General features: G+C 51.5%; 8 protein-coding genes across 8 annotated transcripts; 3 read left to right on the plus strand and 5 right to left on the minus strand.

Moving 5' to 3' along the window:
• Positions 1–2,217: 2,217 nt before the first annotated feature.
• BDP55DRAFT_644467 (uncharacterized protein) lies at positions 2,218–5,346 on the minus strand. The gene has a single exon (XM_060573581.1). The coding sequence runs from the start codon at positions 5,115–5,117 to the stop codon at positions 2,478–2,480; it is 2,640 nt and encodes an 879-aa protein (XP_060435446.1). The 5' UTR covers positions 5,118–5,346; the 3' UTR covers positions 2,218–2,477.
• On the plus strand, positions 5,339–6,954 carry BDP55DRAFT_644470 (pyrimidine 5'-nucleotidase). Its single transcript, XM_060573582.1, has 4 exons — positions 5,339–6,029; positions 6,082–6,110; positions 6,162–6,623; positions 6,678–6,954. The coding sequence occupies exons 1-4, from the start codon at positions 5,785–5,787 to the stop codon at positions 6,845–6,847; spliced, it is 906 nt and encodes a 301-aa protein (XP_060435447.1). The 5' UTR covers positions 5,339–5,784; the 3' UTR covers positions 6,848–6,954.
• Positions 6,955–7,695, minus strand: BDP55DRAFT_644472 (RNA polymerase II transcription mediator). The gene is made up of 3 exons (XM_060573583.1): positions 7,585–7,695; positions 7,405–7,519; positions 6,955–7,340 (listed from the first exon to the last, which is right to left on the minus strand). Exons 1-3 carry the CDS (start codon positions 7,624–7,626, stop codon positions 7,081–7,083), a joined length of 417 nt encoding a protein of 138 aa, XP_060435448.1. The 5' UTR covers positions 7,627–7,695; the 3' UTR covers positions 6,955–7,080.
• A 73-nt stretch (positions 7,696–7,768) lies between these two features.
• Positions 7,769–9,114, plus strand: BDP55DRAFT_644473 (uncharacterized protein). Its single transcript, XM_060573584.1, has one exon. The coding sequence runs from the start codon at positions 7,951–7,953 to the stop codon at positions 8,698–8,700; it is 750 nt and encodes a 249-aa protein (XP_060435449.1). The 5' UTR covers positions 7,769–7,950; the 3' UTR covers positions 8,701–9,114.
• On the minus strand, positions 8,975–11,189 carry BDP55DRAFT_203541 (uncharacterized protein). Its single transcript, XM_060565952.1, has 2 exons — positions 10,866–11,189; positions 8,975–10,800 (listed from the first exon to the last, which is right to left on the minus strand). The coding sequence occupies exons 1-2, from the start codon at positions 10,997–10,999 to the stop codon at positions 9,249–9,251; spliced, it is 1,686 nt and encodes a 561-aa protein (XP_060435450.1). The 5' UTR covers positions 11,000–11,189; the 3' UTR covers positions 8,975–9,248.
• Positions 11,069–11,524, minus strand: BDP55DRAFT_723347 (uncharacterized protein; the record flags this gene model as incomplete). The annotated part of the gene is made up of 1 exon (XM_060578732.1): positions 11,069–11,524. The coding sequence occupies one exon, from the start codon at positions 11,522–11,524 to the stop codon at positions 11,069–11,071; it is 456 nt and encodes a 151-aa protein (XP_060435451.1).
• Positions 11,525–12,780: 1,256 nt separating this feature from the next.
• BDP55DRAFT_203570 (uncharacterized protein) lies at positions 12,781–13,394 on the plus strand. Its single transcript, XM_060565953.1, has one exon. It carries the CDS (start codon positions 12,920–12,922, stop codon positions 13,292–13,294), a length of 375 nt encoding a protein of 124 aa, XP_060435452.1. The 5' UTR covers positions 12,781–12,919; the 3' UTR covers positions 13,295–13,394.
• An 882-nt stretch (positions 13,395–14,276) lies between these two features.
• On the minus strand, positions 14,277–16,896 carry BDP55DRAFT_626403 (Cullin family protein; the record flags this gene model as incomplete). The annotated part of the gene is made up of 5 exons (XM_060571625.1): positions 14,277–14,465; positions 14,521–16,409; positions 16,471–16,681; positions 16,702–16,771; positions 16,841–16,896. 5 exons carry the CDS (start codon positions 16,894–16,896, stop codon positions 14,277–14,279), a joined length of 2,415 nt encoding a protein of 804 aa, XP_060435453.1.
• Positions 16,897–17,428: the final 532 nt, after the last annotated feature.

Below are 17,428 nucleotides of genomic sequence, written 5' to 3' on the forward strand. Positions count from 1 at the left end.
CACCACGCCATTCATCCACGGACCACGGCCGTCGTCTGGCCAGTCAACGAGGTTTAGTCGTCGTCTGCTTTGGTTCTTCCATAGGGCTACATCGGCGCGCCGGCACTGCACAATGTAATCCTGGCCACGGCACTTGTCATTGGCTTCACTCTTTGCCCTCTTCCATCGCTGGAAAGTCTTGCTTCAATTCTACGTCCCGCAAGAGGGCACAATCTCGCACGCCATGTACGGCGGCGTGGCTTGATGAGGGCAACTGACACATGTCAGGTAAACACCACCACGACGAGTTAGGGCTTCCCTCGCAGGCCAGAGAAACCTGGTCCTGTCTTAGACGCTTCCCCTCGATGATGTTCCCGAGACAGGGAAGATGCCTTCAAGTGTATCGTCGCCTGGAAACAAGACTAGGCGCTGGCACGAGTGCGATTGCTTGATCTGCAACCCACGAAAGAAAAAAGGTGGCCGCGCCTTGCCCACCGAGGACCGACTGCAGATGTGTGTCCCCCCTGGCGAATAGACTCGCAGAAGACGTTTACTACGCCCGCTCAAATGTGCGTTGGTTCCTGGTGCCGCCCAACGTTAGTACCTACTGGGAAAGCACCTGATCAGATTTGATGAGAGGTCGGACTGGACCCCTTTCAACGCCGATATGCAGCGCGAACCCGGCCTTAACCAAACCACCAAAGTAGCCGCCGTTCTCGCCGTTTAGCCTGGAGAAGGGGAGATGTCGATCGATGATCCTGGAATGAACGTTTCAACCTCGAACTGGTCCTCCACACAACGGCACTCGGACCAAGAAAAAATAAGTACAACGACGAGCCATGCTATTATTCTCTAGGTGCGTCCTTGGAGCCAAATTGACTGGGTAAATCTGACTGACAAACCTTCTCTGGACGAGGCGAGCTGGCCTACGGGTACAAACGTTTTTCTTTTGCACGTATCCGCACGGAACGCGCACTTACCCTGATGCAAGGGCTACGACACCGAACACCTTCGTGTGCCGGACCCGCCGGAAGACGTGTGTTGGGCAATGGGCCATGGTTTAGAGTATGCATCGGTAGTGTTGACCCCTCCCCATGTATGATATTTCCCTTTCCTCCCCCCTGCCGACTTTCGTGCGTCCGTCACTATCAGTTTATCAGAGCAGCTAATGAAAATAAAACCGGCTTGCGTAGAATCGTCTATCTACGTCTGACCAACAGCGCTTTGCGAGGGACAGACGGACAGACAGCAGAGAATTAGACTTTGTCAGATCCGCCCACTAGAAGATCTCTGACCAACCCAACTTTGGCACGAAAGGGAATATGCCTCAGTCTCGCATAGAACGGAATCCACTCTCCATGCTTCGGTTGACTTTTCTTTCCATCTTTTGGTACGAATATGTACGGAGTATCCGTACAGTATTGCTTTTCTCCATGTACAGTCATCATCAGTGTTCCTTCTGCGGATACAGATCTTCGTTGAGTCCCCCCCACTCCCCCCACCCACACATTACACGAACTTGAAGCGCGGGAAACCCGACAGGTAGCGCTTTTCCTTAGAGTCCACAATCGCTGAGTGAGGTTCGCAATGACTTCATAACCACCGTCAGCCAAATTCGAAATCCACAACAGAGCGCTATTTCTTCTTCGTGCTGTTCATGTATCCCTCTGTGTGATAAGCAATTCAGGACCCATCCATCGGATCCGAAGTACGGTTTCCCATGTGTATGTGTATCGAAGTCGTACCTCTTCCCCAGGATGGCTCTCGCGGTTATCCTCACAGTCCTCGCTCCGTGTCCTGTCTTGAGCGAACAGACACAAATGGTCTAGGGACCAAAGTGAGAAAGGAAGTACGCCATCTCCCTCCCTAAAAGAAGGAAAGATGCGGTGACTAGAAAAACGGAAAGAAAATCTACAGACGACGACGCTCTGAGAGCCCAAGGTCTGTGCTTGCGCGCGGCCTATTGTGCAAAAGCCCCATGGTCTGTCTGTCTTACCTACCTTCCCTTGAATGGGGAAACTCAACCGTTGTCATATCGTCCTTTCTTTCATGTTTGTTGTGTGAGGACCCAAGGTTTGTCACGATTTAGGTCTATTCGCCGAGACCTATACTTTATGCAACGTTGTCTCGGGTTTCTAGATAGTTTCCTTCTTTGATCGTTGCCTCGCTGCTTCTACCTTTGGTGTCTGCCAGCTTGATCTACTCTGGGAATATCACCAGAAGATAGCATGTCGACTGAGTGAGAATAACTGGATTTTCCTGATTATTAACGTACACACGCTGCTGATTACCGCTAGTGACTAGGTATTCACCCTATTCCCCTCCATCCGGTTCCTATTGCCGAAACTCCGTCCCATCAATAAAGACTTTTAACCCTCCCCCTAAATGAGTTCCGCAAGCTGAGTCCCAGCATTTCCTGACGCCTATAACCCGCCAATTCCGATACGGCATAATAAAGTCTGTCTCATATCAAGGCCAGAACAGGACTTCAATTCTCTTCATCGGTAGACTGGGCGCGGAGCCTCGTCGGCGTAGTACATGGGCCGTTCAATGTATGACACTTCCGGCTCGCCCCGTGCGGGGACCGGCTGTCCGTAGTAAGGCTGCTGCTCCACCGGCCTGGCACTATACTCCCGCCGCACCACATGAGGCTCGGCGGGCCGCACACTGTAGGACCGAGGTCCAGGTGGAATCATTTCCCGACGAGCGTCGGGGTGCATGGGCCCCGAGGCGTATTCCTGGATGGGAACCTGCTCCGGCCTAACACTCTGAACTCTTCCGTACTCTCGCGGAAGCTCATATCGTACCGCCGTCTCCGCAGGGCGAGCCGTTGTTGCCCGCATCATATACTCTCTCGGAGCTTCCTCAATAATCCTCCGCTGTTCCATACCACCTCTAGCAGGAATGAACTCTTCACCCGGAGGTGCCATTGGCCTCGTCGAGTACTCTCGCTGTCTATAGATTCGTTGAGGGTCTGACACGTACTCGGGTTGCGTAACGACTCTCCTAGGCGCCGCCGCGTACACCGGCGAAGTACGCTGGTAGAGGACGTCGTCATCCCGAGGGGGTGGGCCGGGGCGTCTCGACTCTGCTCGTATGGGTGCTCTCTCGTAGATAACCTCGGGCTCGGCGGGTCGAAGTGGTGACGGCGCAACAGACTGGCGAACAACAGTCGGCGGCTCGTAGTATCGACGACCAGTAGCGGGATCTACCACAACCCTACCGGACGGTGCTTTGGGTGGTCCCATTAGCGGGGACGCCCGCTCTCTCATGATGGGCGAGCGAGATCTTGCACGATCTGTCATGGGACGAGTGCTCATGCGCGTCACTTCGTAACCATCACGATAGTATCGTGGAGGTTCCCTACCGTAGCGATCGACACTAGCTGGGGATGTTGCGTACACCTCACTTGGCGCAGCATGAACTGCATAGACACCAGGCGACGGCACATGCCGCACATACTCAGCGCCGCTCAAAACGCGGGGCTCCTCAATGTACTCTCGTCCATACCCATAGTCACCTATCGCCGCGGCTTGACTTGCTGGTCGTGGGCGATACTCTTGGGTATCGTACATGGGCGCAGCGCCTTCCTCCCTGTAAGATCGAGAAAATTGACGCTCAGGCTGGGCATAACGAGGCTCCTCGTCACCCTGTCTTCTTTGCCGCTTTTGTGGCCGAATGAAAGACGGCGCATTCATCGGGGACGGCGATCGCGGTTCTGGCTTGATGTAAGGCTCGTCTGGCGCTTGCCTGGCTGCCCTCTTGCCGTTCTTCTTCTTCTTCCCCTTCCGCTTCTCTCCGCTCCGACCCCCTTGCGGCGAGCTATCTGGACTGGAAATGATGTTGGGCTCGTTGCGTAGTGCTGCAACTTGAGCTGTGGTTCCTTGAGGGATGGTCAAGTCTTGAGCATCCGCTGCTTGACCTCTGACCATTGCAAGAGGCGAGACATGAGAGGGCTGGGGCGCTAGGGGGGATATGTTGTGGGCGCGAACCTGTATCAAAGGCGAGGGTTGGCGAGCGAGCATGGACTCCCTAAGTTGCTGTTGACCTGCGGCAGGGACAGATCTATCAGCACTGTCGTCAAGGTCCATTACGCCTGACTCTTCAGAACGACTGGTGTTTCCGCTCCCACCTCCTGATGTAGACAACCCCGTATTATCACCCCTATCTGTTCTTTGCGTCGTTCCTACCGACGGATATCGAGAAAATTCGGGCGCGGCATCGGGTCGACTTGGAACCGGTCGCGATTGGAAGGGATTGGAGTTCGAGACTTGGCCCTGTGGCTGATGAGTAGCAGAGGCATGGGATATTGAGGACTGCAGGCCAGTTTGAGCCTTCTGGTCTGCTTGTACTTGCGACTGGCCTTCGAACGGCTGGCCTGTGGTGGAAGCTTTGTGTGTCTGTGTCGTGACCTCGGCATTGTTACCGCCGCGCGAGCTGCGGTGCGACGAATCTGGCGAATTGACTTGGGAAGAATAGTAAGAGTTCTCATCAACAGAGTCACTTGCAGCTGAAATGTTAGCAGCAGCTAGCGTAGCATTGACAGACGAAGGAGCAGCAGCTTGGACCAGAGTCAGAGCCTTGGACAGCACATCGGAGAGGTCGAAGTCGGCCAGAGGCTCAGACTGCGCCGAGGCCTTCATAGAAGCCCGACGTTGATCAACCTCGTCGCGCAGTGCCCGTTCAAGGCGTTGCCTCTGGAGCTGTATCTCGGCCTTGATGAGATCATCAGACTTTTGAAGAAAAATGGGATTGATCTCGGTTTTGCCAGAGCTAACGAACGGTCTTGCGGGCAGGTTCGCGTTAGCAGGAGGCGGATTTCCTAAACCAGGAAGAGAAGCTTGTGGCGTGGTGGTCGCGAACGACTGCGGATTCCCAACTTGATAACCCTGCGCTGTGCTTCCATTTGTCTCTTTTGCTGGCGTGGAGGGGTTTGATGAAGATGCTATGGCAGAGGTTGGTGTATGGCTCGCCAACTGAGCTAGCACCTTGATCTTGGAATGCGAGCCAGCAAGAATGACATCGCGAAACTGCACGATTCTCTCGTACTGCTGTATCTGGTGTAGCTCATCTCTTGAAAGACCCAACGATGTCCCATTTGCCAACGGCGGTACTGATGCGAGCTGGCCTTGAGCCATGGCGAAGTGCAAGTTGCGCAAGGAAATCCTCCGCAGCAGAACAAGAAAGCGCGAAAAGAAAGGAATCCAAGAAGACAAACAGGACTAGCAATATCGTAAGAATCAGCACTGTTGACTTTACCCAAAGCACAGCAGCCTTGTGTGCAGTGATTTCCGCAACGTCGTGGAAGATGAAGAAAAGGCGTCGTGCCGCTGGTGGATGTTGAGAGGAAAAGAAATGGGTCGTGGGCCATCAGTAGTGGTTTATTTGTGAACTTTTCCTACAAGGATAAATCCTTATAAGAATCGAAATCAGTTGTGGACCTGGATGGGTGATTCGGGCTTGGGCGGGCCATGCAGCTAAGCGAGTTATGTCACCACCTGAGCTCGGAGCTCCCCAGCCTCGGTGTATTTTGGTCAGAGTCATCACTAATGTTTAGCGCCAAGATCCCCCATCTGCCCGAAATAGTCCCCTGTAGCTTCCTGTAATTACCTCAACAGCATAACGCGGCATGCGAGACATAACTTCGGCATGAGTCAACACTAAATACTTCTGCCAAAGTATTGTGATCAGCCTCACAAAGCCCCATGGTGCATTTGTAAGCCAATAACGACTTCGTACAATTCTGAGTCTAAGGAAAAGAGTCATAAGTGTCAAAATCCAGACAATAGTGGTTTCCCTTGCTTCATGCCGACCAGACTCCCACCAAACATACCTCGAAGCTTCTCTTCCTCAGCCCGATTGCGGCTCTTTTCTCCACCAAGGGCCCAGCCTTTCACAACAAATCACAGCATTAGATACCGAAGGCCTCTTTCCTTTTCACGTTCTGTTTTCAGACATAGACTAGACGGCGCGTACTATACCACTTCAGCCATGGAGCCCAGCAAAGCCCAGACAAATGGAGTGTCAACTTCCAAACCTGTGCTGTTTTTGTAAGTTGAACCTCATCAATGCAGATGAATACCTCAACTCACAATCGCACAGTGATATCGATAACTGCCTCTACCCGAAAAGTATGTGCTGGAAGATGTTCATACGGCATCATTAAGACTGACTCTCTCCAGGTTCACGAGTCCAGGACCACATGTCGCAGCTGATTGACGAGTACTTTGCAAAGCACCTCGTACTCAGCTGGGATGACGCCGTGAAATTGCACAAGGAGTACTACACCAATTACGGCCTTGCAATTGAGGGCCTGGTCCGCCACCATGAGATTGACCCCTTAGAGTACAATGCTAAGGTCGACGACGCCCTTCCCCTTGAGGACATACTCAGTCCAAACCCTGAGCTGCGCGAGCTGCTTGAAGATGTTGATAAGAGCAAATGCACCATGTGGCTTCTCACCAACGCCTACGTCAACCACGCTAAGCGCGTGGTCAAGCTGCTGGATATTGAAGACCTCTTCGACGGCCTCACTTTCTGCGACTACGGACAGGCGCCGCTTGTCTGCAAGCCTGCCAAGGAGATGTACCTGAGGGCCATGCGTGAGGCAGGTGTTGAAAAGATGGAGGATTGCTACTTCGTTGGTATGTCATCGCCGATTCACCCCTGAGAGATAGAGCACTGACTATCTGCCATAGACGACTCTTACCTGAACTGCCAAAAGGCCCAGGGCTATGGCTGGAATGTAGCGCATCTTGTTGAGGAAGATCTTCCTGTGCCGAGGACACCTGCATCCGCGCATCAAATTCGTCACCTCAGGGAGCTACGAGACGCCTTTCCCCAATTCTTCAAGTCCAAGAACGCTTAGACTTTTACAACCAAGAACAATGACTGAACGACCGTAGACGGAAACGAATAGAAGGCGAAGAAGGATCCAAGCCAGTAGTATACGAAGATGAAAGGCTCGGACACACGTTTTCTGTGTTGGATTGGGTATCGCTAATTCATAGATATCCTTAAACTCGAATACCCCCCGTTTGACCTTTTTCAACGCCCATAACACCCCAAATGCAATGCAGTCCCGGTGACCAGTGTGATATATCAAGGTCGTCGAACGCTTCTGATCACCTCATCAAGTTTTGCCAGAATCTGGTCCTTCTCTCGTATCGCGTCCTGCCTCTGACTCTCTGCGACCTTGAGCTCGTCTTCCAGCTCCTGGATATAGCGCTCCTGGTCGGCTTCGCTGCTGTCCAAACCCGGCAGGCTGGAGATGAGGACCTCGATTTGTTGTTCCTTGATGATGAGGTCGCGCGACAGCTCAGCTAGGCCATCTTTGAATTCGTCTGCGGGAAGGGGATCGACTACGAGCAAGCTTGTTTAGCATTTGTCTGTCATATTCAGGTCTATAATTCTAGTGAAACATACCCTCTTTCTGTTCCGGATCCTGTTTGACCTCTCTAATCTTATCGTTGGGTCCGAGCAGCTCGAGATCGTGGCGCCGGTGGACAAAGTGGAAGCTTGCGACGAATTGCTGGGCAAGCTAGAGACCGAAGTTAGCATTTGCTAGACGAGCAGATGAGAGACGAAGAACAAAGGGAAGTATACCTGATCCACAGCGTCTTGCAATTGAGTAAGTCTGTCGCCCATCGCGCTGGTATGCAGTGATTCCGCGCAGTGTGGTGGGTTGTAATATTGAAGTTAACAGTGACAGACAACCTTGAAGGGTATGAATGCGCCGCGGGACGTTATTTTGCGGGCCGGCTGCTATGCACCTAGGCGTGAACGCACTGGCCAGCCCAGGATCGGATGGAAGCTGCGGTACGTACCTTTTTCAACTTCAGCTAAACTCTTGGTCTGAATGTGCTTGATTGAGAGAACAACACGGAGGGGCGTTTCTCCAGTGCTCATAAAATGTGACCTTGCCTGCCAATTTTACATACAATCTGGACCTGGATTCGAAATCTCAAGAGCATGCAAGCTCTTTTACGCTCGTTACCGAGGCAATTGTCCCGCCACAGTCGACTTACCGTCTCATCAATATCCTCAGCTCCCCTATCGACATGTTCATCATTAAGAAAACGACGAGAGAAGGGTCCGGAGCTGCTATTCCCTAACGCTCCATCAACAAGCCACCATGATATTACATCTTTCCTCGCATACGCAAGTCGTACTGGACTTGACGTGGCATCAACGGTATACGTCGGAACTCACTATGAGTACACAGTCTCCTCAACACTCGCCCAATACGGCATCCACGCCAAGCGTGTAGGCGGAGCATTCGACCAAGGCATTGACCTCCTCGGCACCTGGAGTCTTCCTTCACGGACCGAGAATCTGAAGGTCATTATTCAGTGCAAGGGAGGTGCCCAACGCGTCGGCCCTTCGATAGTCAGGGAACTGGAAGGTTCCTTCATCGGCGCCCCGGTGGGCTGGCGGGGTGAAGGAGTCATTGCCTTCCTTGTTAGCGAGAAGCCGGCGAGCAAGGGCGTGCGAGAGTCTCTGGGACGAAGCCGCTGGCCCATGGGCTTCATCTCGTGCTCCAGGGAAGGAGTGGTGCAGCAGATGCTCTGGAATCAGCGGGCGGATGAGGAAGGCCTGAGAGGCGTTGGCGTGACGATGCGTCATGCCGAGGACGGGGAGAGCGAGTCACAGATTATCTTGACACACAATGGAAAGCGAGTGCTTAAGAGTCCAAAGCCGGAAGTCTCTGAGGTGGACTGAAGTCTCGGTCAAGCCATCAAGCATCGAAACCAAACAAAATGCTAGGTACACCGCGCAGGAGTTGAAACAAGCTCGCTGAGAGGCACTTGTCAGGAATCAACGCAGGAGCGAGAGTGTCGTATTTATTTCTTCACTAAAAAAAGAAGAGTCGAGTGGCTATGGAGTGAGAACCTAACAAGATTTTATTGCAAACAAACTCCCAACTCAACATTTCTTAGCACAACATGAGATAGCCTAGTGGTGTATAGTACCGATATTCAGACGTTTAGATCTGTACCATGGGTTACAATAGCATCGCGACGCTGGAAGGTAGTCGGCCCATTTCCAAATATCTTGTTGTAGGTAGCATGCCTTTGCTCGAAGTCACAATGGCATAGGGCAGTTGGTGCAGGACTTCGAGGCTAAAATCAGGTTAAATCGAGTATTAATCTCTGCCCCTATCTGTCTACACGCATAGGACTGGAGCTATCATTACATCACATCTACTCCCTTCTCATTTCCTCCCGTACCCATCAGCCACCAAGGCTTACATCTTTGCTTCCCGGGTCTCATTTGGCTTCCACGACTCCTTCTTCAACAATGAACCTAGCGCCTTCATTGCCACTGCAAAAACTCACTATCGTCTTGTCGGCGCGAGACTCCAGTTCCGGGAGTTGCAAAAGAGGTACTGATGAGCCAATTCGTCGTCCATCATTTCGCTCATCCGAGCAGTGTTCCTCTGATATGTTGTAGAATATCAAAGGAAGCATTGACGACTTCCAGATGGGCTGCCTCCCGCTGTCCCTGCAACTTTGCACATAAACAGACACGAGCAAGGCTGATGTCAATACCAGAAGTGCCGCAGGGTAAAGTAGCCACCATTCTTCAAGCCTTACACAGATCGATGTTTTGCTGCAGGTTCCCTCCTGATAACTATTTGATGTATCCGTCTCTGACGAAGTCAATCCGTAAATACGCATCCGGTTCGAAATCGCGATAGACATGTTGCCGTGAGCAGCTTCTAGGCTGACAAATGTGGCCATTCCTCCATTATAAAGAGCGTCAAGCCACCAACCTGTTTCGCAATGTAGCTGGCTGGAGTTTCCGATTCCATTGACGGCATCAGAAGATGTTGGCCCCCTTTCGGTAAGATCGTAGAGTTTGCATTGTCCATTTAGATTGGCCTTGAGGAAGTATCTAATGCCACGGAACTCGGTATAGTCCATGGTACTGACACATTGAGCCGGTGCCTCCTTTTCAGCTCCATCTGAAGTCCAGGAGGTCCAATTCAAGCCATTTCGAGGGGCGTTGCTAATATTGGACAAGTCATACCATTTGTCTATGAGAAAACACGGCTGAGTGACCGAAATATAGCCCTCGGCATACGACTCCATTGGGTCCGTTGATACCAAATGCTCATTCAGAGTACCGTTCGTAACATTTCCGTTGTAATGACGAATACAAGGATACAGGCTGCAGTTGGCAGCCACAATATCAAGGTCGGAGCTTAGTCTCGGCATATTGGTATAGTCGTGCTCGCAATATCGATCTGTCGGGGCGTCTGAGTTAGGCTGCGCAACGCAGCCTGCCACTGAGAGCGTCAGGAAAGACGTGTTGATCGGACCATCTTTCCTGGAATCAATAGTATTCGCTACAGGTGTTGTTACGTTGAAAAGTTCCGGCTCAACGCCAGTGTTGATGGAAAATCCGGAGTTGTTGTGGAAGCGATAACTGTTCCGATATCTGCCTACCAATTTTGTCTTTGACTCCTCAAACTCGATCAAGTCGGATTTCACATCGGTGCAATTGCTGCAAACTCCAACGGACGAGTGAGTGACTTCAGAAAAGTTCCTGAACACACAATTGCCCGACTCGCATTGGAATAGTTGTGAATTGTCCGGAGGTAAGCCAAGTATACCGTTGATAATGGCCGTGCTCATCTTAGCATTGGTAACTGCACCACTTATCATTGAATCGTGCCTCGTAATCCGTTCAGCTGTTGAGATACGAGCAATGCCCTCAGCTGAGACTTCGCAGGGATATGTTTTGACAGCTTGCTGGGAAAGAGGTCCGGTGGCGTAAGAGGCAACCACGATCAGAGCACCTAAAACCGTTGCGGTCCTGCGGTACGTGTTATTAGCAATTTCGACCATTTTTAGACTAGAAAGAGGGAAATTATGGCTTACGGTTTACGAAAACTCACTAGAAACTTCAGCGATCCCCATGCGCCTTTGCCAGCATTGTCAAAATGTTCGACATGACGAAGTGGCCGCGCCGCTGCCATCCATGGCCATTTGGCTTGTCCAATGACTGACTTCATTGGTATGTATTCCCTAAACTTTATTGAATAAACTACTGACCTTCTGATAACACGAATAACATTGCAGCTCTAAGGAGCGTGGTCAATATGGCAACAAGAGTATTGATGCTCACACTGTATGCCCAAGCAGGCTGCGGTTTTCCATTGCTGAACACACACTAAGAGAATAACCATGACGATAAAGGCGACAACAGAGGTCAAAAGTGCTACGAACTCTAGTTTCCATTGCTTCAAGGCCGCAACTCGGTCGCGAGGCTGGTAAAGTAAGCTGTTCTTCTCAGTCTGGTTGAGATCGTCCTTATCGATGCCAGGACTGGCTGGCGATGCCTGGTGGATGTCTTCTCGAAACTCGTCCTCTGTAGAAATGATAGTATAGCCACTTATTGAGTCATCGTTCTGCAAGTTGTTCGGCTGCTGGCTTGATATGTTCGTGCTGTGATGTACTCCATCTGTGGATGATGCAGACGAAGGCCTAGAAGATGGCTCATCTCTAGCACCAGGGAGAGGTTCTTGGTGAGCCGACATTTTGAGATGTTTCCAATTTTTGAACTATTTGAACAGCGAGCATAGCAGATGGAATCAATTCTTTACTAAGTGCAGACGATCAAGAGTTGCGCACTATAAATCAGGCTCAGCCCGTGGGGGCCTCAACGCACCTACGACGCATCCATAATGCGTCATAAGCTTATGGCTTCTCGCCCCGTGGCCAGGAAGGCTTGGCTGCATGAACTACCTGACGACCGATGTGCTGACGCCGCACTGCCCATCTGCGGTGCAACGAGGGATCTAATTCTGGTTTTTCGTGTAGACAAACGCAGGCTGGAAAGCTGAATATGCAGACCACAGGCAGCCTTGTCCCAAAATGACATCCTATTGCGTCAGCAACCTCTGCAGCAAACCCGGCAACCACCACAGACAGGATAAGGAGACAATCTGGTTGGTACCTGAAATATCTACAAATAACGGGCTTGGGTGGACTGGAACTGCTGTCAGCCAGTCCTTACCCAACGAAAAGCTTGACTTACAGAATCAACCTGGAAGTCACGATTCCAAGCCAGACGGCGCAGCAGGAGGCAGCTCAACACAGCTCACCAGTCCTACCTTGCCTAGAGAATAAGAGATCCGAGGTTACATATCAGCGAATACGACCGTCGACGAACTGTCGGCATGGAAACTGAGTTTCGGATCCATTCTCAAGCACCCGCCGAACCACCTCTCATGAAGCATATAACCCTTGGGTTGAATTCTGACCCACGGCCTCAGCTTGAATACATTGAGTAGTACCGAGAACTTCCCGCTTTGAATTTGTCATCTCATTGACTTTACAATCAAACGGAATAAGTTACAATACCATCAGCAATACGTACAGAGGAAAGAGGATCACAGATTCTCTAGCTGGATAATTGCAGAAGAGCGTACTGGAGTCATTTGGACGGATGTTGTCTAAATAAATTGCACGTGCCATGCTTTCTTAGTTGAGAACTAAACCTACATCAGAAGAGAAGCGGTAAGAGAGCCCGACTCTGTCCCGAGAACATCCAGATAGATTAAGCTTTAATTTGATCTTTCATGGCACCCCAAAAACAAGGCTTTATCGCCCTTCATCGGCTCTTTGATCCCCGAGCATAGTGCTCAGACTAAATGGAGACTTCAACAAACCCACTAGATCTTTACGTTTATTTCAAAATACTTATCCTAGCACATCGTAGACGCTCTGGATGTTCCGCAAACGGAGACTCATGTCACACCGAGGGCCTAGCATTTGAGAGACAGGTACTAGGGTTGAATACACGCAAGACTAATTACCAGCCACGGTTAAACAAGCAAGTTAAAAAGCACATCGATAGGCCTCCCGCTTCCTGGGCAGCCTACAAGGCGACCATCTCATGCCGGAATCTGAGATTCAGTCGACACTGAAACATGGAAAAAAAAAACATGATACCAAATGTCCGGAGACGCCTCAACATCAACTCACCTTCTTATCTACACGAATCTCACTCTATGGAAACGAATCCAAACGGCATAGTCAAGCTCAAGCTATCCGTACTAAAGCACAAGGGAACATTCACGGCCAAGTCGCGGAGCCCCGAGGCTCACAATAGCTCCACCCAGCGGAGCCCTTGTCCACCACCCACCCCAAGCATCACCAAGCAAATCTTCAAAAAACATACAACACCAGGTATTCGCTGGTCGTCACCGACCCAACTACTAATCCGGCCCTCACTGGCTTATCTATGGGAGAGCGGACGGGATCCCGAGTTTTCCAGTGGGTATGGTCGTATGTGGGAGATTTGAAAGGCAGAGCCGAACATATCGTGAGAAGACGCGACACCGCGCAGCTACCTCCCCTGCATCAACACAGGAAAACAAAAAAGGCAATGGTAAATAAAAAATACCTTTCCACGGAGAGGGAAAATATTAAAATCAAATTCGGTTCTTCGTGTGTGAATCGTTTTCTTGTTGTGCCGTGGCTGAGAGGAGGTCGCCAACCATCAACAACTGTCTTCTTCATCTTGCGATGGAGGTTCCCCCGCTTAGTCACTGAGCAAAGACTAGGGCATTGCGGATTACAGCAACAAGGCAATGAGAATAGAGCGGAACCTCGATCTTGAGAATGAAATTAGATTAATTGTAGACAATGTACGGAGTAGCTGTGTAAATAAGATTCCTGGGCTCTGTCTATTGTACTTTTGCTTCAACGCTGTTTCAACGCTGCACCATCCGCACTACCTACCTTAGGCACCCCTCAACTCCTCAGGCCAGCTGAACTCGCCGTCGTAATTCCAGTCACTTTCATAATTGACAAGTACTTCTTCTCCTCACAGAGAGCACCATGGCACAGCACCGCGAAATTTCTACTGATTGACAATTCAAGGTCTGCATACTTCTCTTCATCACGAGAATTCCCCTTAGATCTACGCTGTTGATCACTGTTGACCCATAGGGTGGCCATATCGCCCGGCTTCTCCTTGCTCATCACCAAGATCACCGTGTAAACACTTTTTGTTGAACAGTCAAGGGAAACCGCATGCAGCTATCTAAATCTCCCCGCCTGCCCACTGCCCGTATCCCGGAGCAGAATAAATCCCATTCATCAGTGTTCCTCCGTTCTGTTGCCGAAGAACCTGCACACGCCTTATATGTGTCCGGGTAAGTCAAATCGGCCTGGTGAGACTAGGTGTGGTGTTGTATGCAGTTTTGAGGTTGTTGTAGTACATGAGCCATCGAGAGAGGCAAGGGGGTATTTCCTCCTCCCGAAAGTAAGATCCACTTCCCATCACGCCAGATATCCAAGCTCGTCGTCTTCGAGTCGCTCCAAGTACTCCTTGTCGAGCAGAATCTCTATGCACTTCTTGATGTCCGAAACCTTTGGCACGAAGCGCGACCGGATCTGATTGATGGTCTCGCTGACGAGTTGAGTGTGCTTCATCTTCTTTCTGGCCTTCATGATACGAACGATGGCAGACTGTTGCCTTGTTAGTAGGTGAACTTCAAGTGTCTTAAGAAAAAACCAAACTTACCTGCAGCAGAAGCTTGCGGTCTTCCTCGATCGTCTTGTTCGTCTCCACTTCCTCCTGCTTCGCCTCCTTGGCACCACCAAGGTTCAGGTTGACTCTGATCTTTTTGCTCTTGAAGTCGTAGTTGAGGCGGAAGCTCTTGCCGTCCTCCGGCTTACCCTCAGCAGGGGACATAATGAGGACCTTGGCCTTGAGAAGAATGGCCAAGGCCTGGTCAAGAACCTCGGAGCTCAATAGCGTAATGCCCGAGATATCCTCGTAAGTGTGCTTGTCCTTATCGTTGTACAGGAGCAGGATGGCCATCTGGTAGGCAGATACCTGGAATGTGTAGGGCGTCTTGCTGTTCTTGCAGTAGCCAGCCTTCAGCTCGCCCTTGCAAAGCTGCCACAACCAGGTGAGCTTGCGGCCCTCGTGCCGTTCCTTGTAGAATCGGGTGAACCGCTCGCAGTCGTCATTAATCTCCTGCGGGGGAGTGAAGCTGGTGTTTGGTGCGGTCAGGGGCCAGAAACCAGTTCCAAGGATAGAGTACTGGGAATCGAGGGTGGTCTTAACGCTCTCAGGATCGGCAGCCTGCTCCTTGAAGCTGACGTTGAGGTCCTTGGACGTCTGCATGTCCTGGAACATCCTCTGGAGCTTGTTGGTATACTCGAAACCACAAGCCTCCTTGAGTTTACTGATCATGCTTGTTTCCGCGTCGTCCGATGAGGAGTTGCTGTGCACCAAGCGGCGGGCAAGCATGCGTGAGTAGAACTTTTGGAACACGTCCTTATCCTCAATGTACTTAAACACGGTCATGATCTGGGTGAGCGTGTTCTCTAGCTCGCCCTCCTCGATGCCAGTGCTACTCTTGCGTAACAACACATCTGTGTACTTGGCCAAGAGCTCTGGCGATTTGTTGGAGCCTGACTTGCAGACTTCGTTTCGGTTGATAAACTCGCGGCAGGCATTATCCAGGGACCGCGTGAACTCGGCCTCGCCATCAAAGGCACGCGTCACCAAGCCCGAGTACTGGGAGTGGATCTCCAACAGCGCATCGACGTAGACCTTTGGCTCCAGCTTCTCGGCGTCGGATGCCACCTTCTCCACGGCACTCAGACCTGCCTTGCGGACATGTGTCTCGAACCTCTGCCTCAGTGGATCTAAGCCCTCTGGAATCCTAGACAGGAGCTTGTACATCCTGGCCATATCTTCTTCTCTGTCGTTGTCTAGGAGAACCTGGAATTCATCGCGAAGTAGCGTAGAGTGATCGGCGATGAGGGCTTGGTTGCACGTCTTGCGCAGTGGCGTGATGATATCAGCGTGCAAGAACATGCGCACCCGCTCCTCCTCTTCCTCAAGTCTCGTTTCCGCCTTCTTCATATATTCGACGACGCTGTTCTCGGCGACGAATTGTTTTGACTCGTTCTGATAGTATTCTTTCGTCGCAGCCAAGAAGGGGCGCTCGAAGTGGAAGCGGTAGACGTCGAGAGTGGACTTGGTAGGGTCGGCGTCGTCGAGACCGAGGGACACGAAAGAGTCGACAACTTGCTTGATCTGGCCATACTCGATGGTCTCGCCGTTGCGCTGCTTCTCGACCAGCTTCAGAACCGCTTCCATAACCTTAGTCGATACCTGCTCGAAGAGGACCCTTCGCCACTGGACCAGGTGTAACGTGTAGACGTCGTAGATGTTCTTCTTACCCTCATCCATCTCGCGTTTCACCCAGTGTCGGTTCAGATACCGGAACAGGTGATGAATATACTTGGCCGCAATCGTGTATCGGTTCCATTCTTTGATGTAGAAGGTCAGCAAGGCTTCGTCGGTGTGTGTCTTGGACTGCTGAACAAGCCCTTCGAGATGTTGCTTGAGGTACTCGATGAGCTTGTTGTACAGCTCCTCTCCGAGAAGGTGAGCTATAACAAGATGTCAGTTTGACCACCCTACGCAGCAGGCGGAAGCGTGTTCCATGCTCACCTCCTCTGTGGTTGCCTGATCCGATGCTTCCCTGGGGTACGGATAATCCGACGGCCTTTTGGGATGTACAGAAGTTGTGAACGGCACTAGAGATTAAGTTAGAAGGTGAAGACAGCGACCGGTCAGTGAGGCGTACGTGTAGACTCCCATGTACTGTGGCGAGCGAGTAGCGGTTAGCACTCTTCCATCCTGTACGAGGAACGTGGAGCAGCTTCGGGTAGTTCAACTCACGATCTGCATATCGATACCACGCTCAAGATCTAGCATGATGCGCTGGATGCCAGCCTCAAGGTACTTCCATCTGTACGCAGTCAGCGCGGGGGGTTCGACCAACGGCGACGGAGTCGCGAGGCTGCAGAGGTCCACTCACGTGGCTCCAATGTCTTCCCGGTTGGGGACTGGAGGCATCTGGACGGCGGGCGCCATCTTGGCTGTAGACATGACCCAAAGTTCTTAGATCGAGCGCGCTGTCGGCGGAGGAAATCGGTGAGGCCGTCGTGGCCGTCGTGGTGGGGGAGGGGCGGACGTTGGTTCGGGGGTCGATTCGGCGTGGAAGGCGGGGGGCCTGCTGCGAGAGACGAGAAGTTTAGAAAGACCGTCTAGGCAAGAGATGGAAAAAAATGTATTTGATCCTCCAGTCCTACCGTTGGTGGAAGGATGAAGGAGAGTCAGTGGATGGTGAAGAAAGGTTTATGTCGTGGCGTGGACTTGGACGCTTCTGGAAATCGAAGTCGAAGAACGGAGATGCAAAGGAAAGGCCGGTGGTCGCAAGGGTTGGAAGGAGGGAGAGCCTGCCTTACGTTACGGTGGTCTTGGGGGGCGGAAAGGGAAGGAACACGGCACCCTTTGTCTGAGTCAGAGAGAAGGGAACTGAGGCCGTACTTTGCTCGAATAGCACCTTGAACGGTGAAAGCAAGAAGTGAAGAAGAGAAGTTTGTAGCCTGGAGACAATAGCTGC

The sequence above is a fragment of the Colletotrichum godetiae genome (genome assembly GCF_030913485.1).
Source record: "Colletotrichum godetiae strain CBS 193.32 chromosome Unknown BDP55scaffold_3, whole genome shotgun sequence".
NCBI classification, from domain to species: domain Eukaryota; kingdom Fungi; phylum Ascomycota; class Sordariomycetes; order Glomerellales; family Glomerellaceae; genus Colletotrichum; species Colletotrichum godetiae.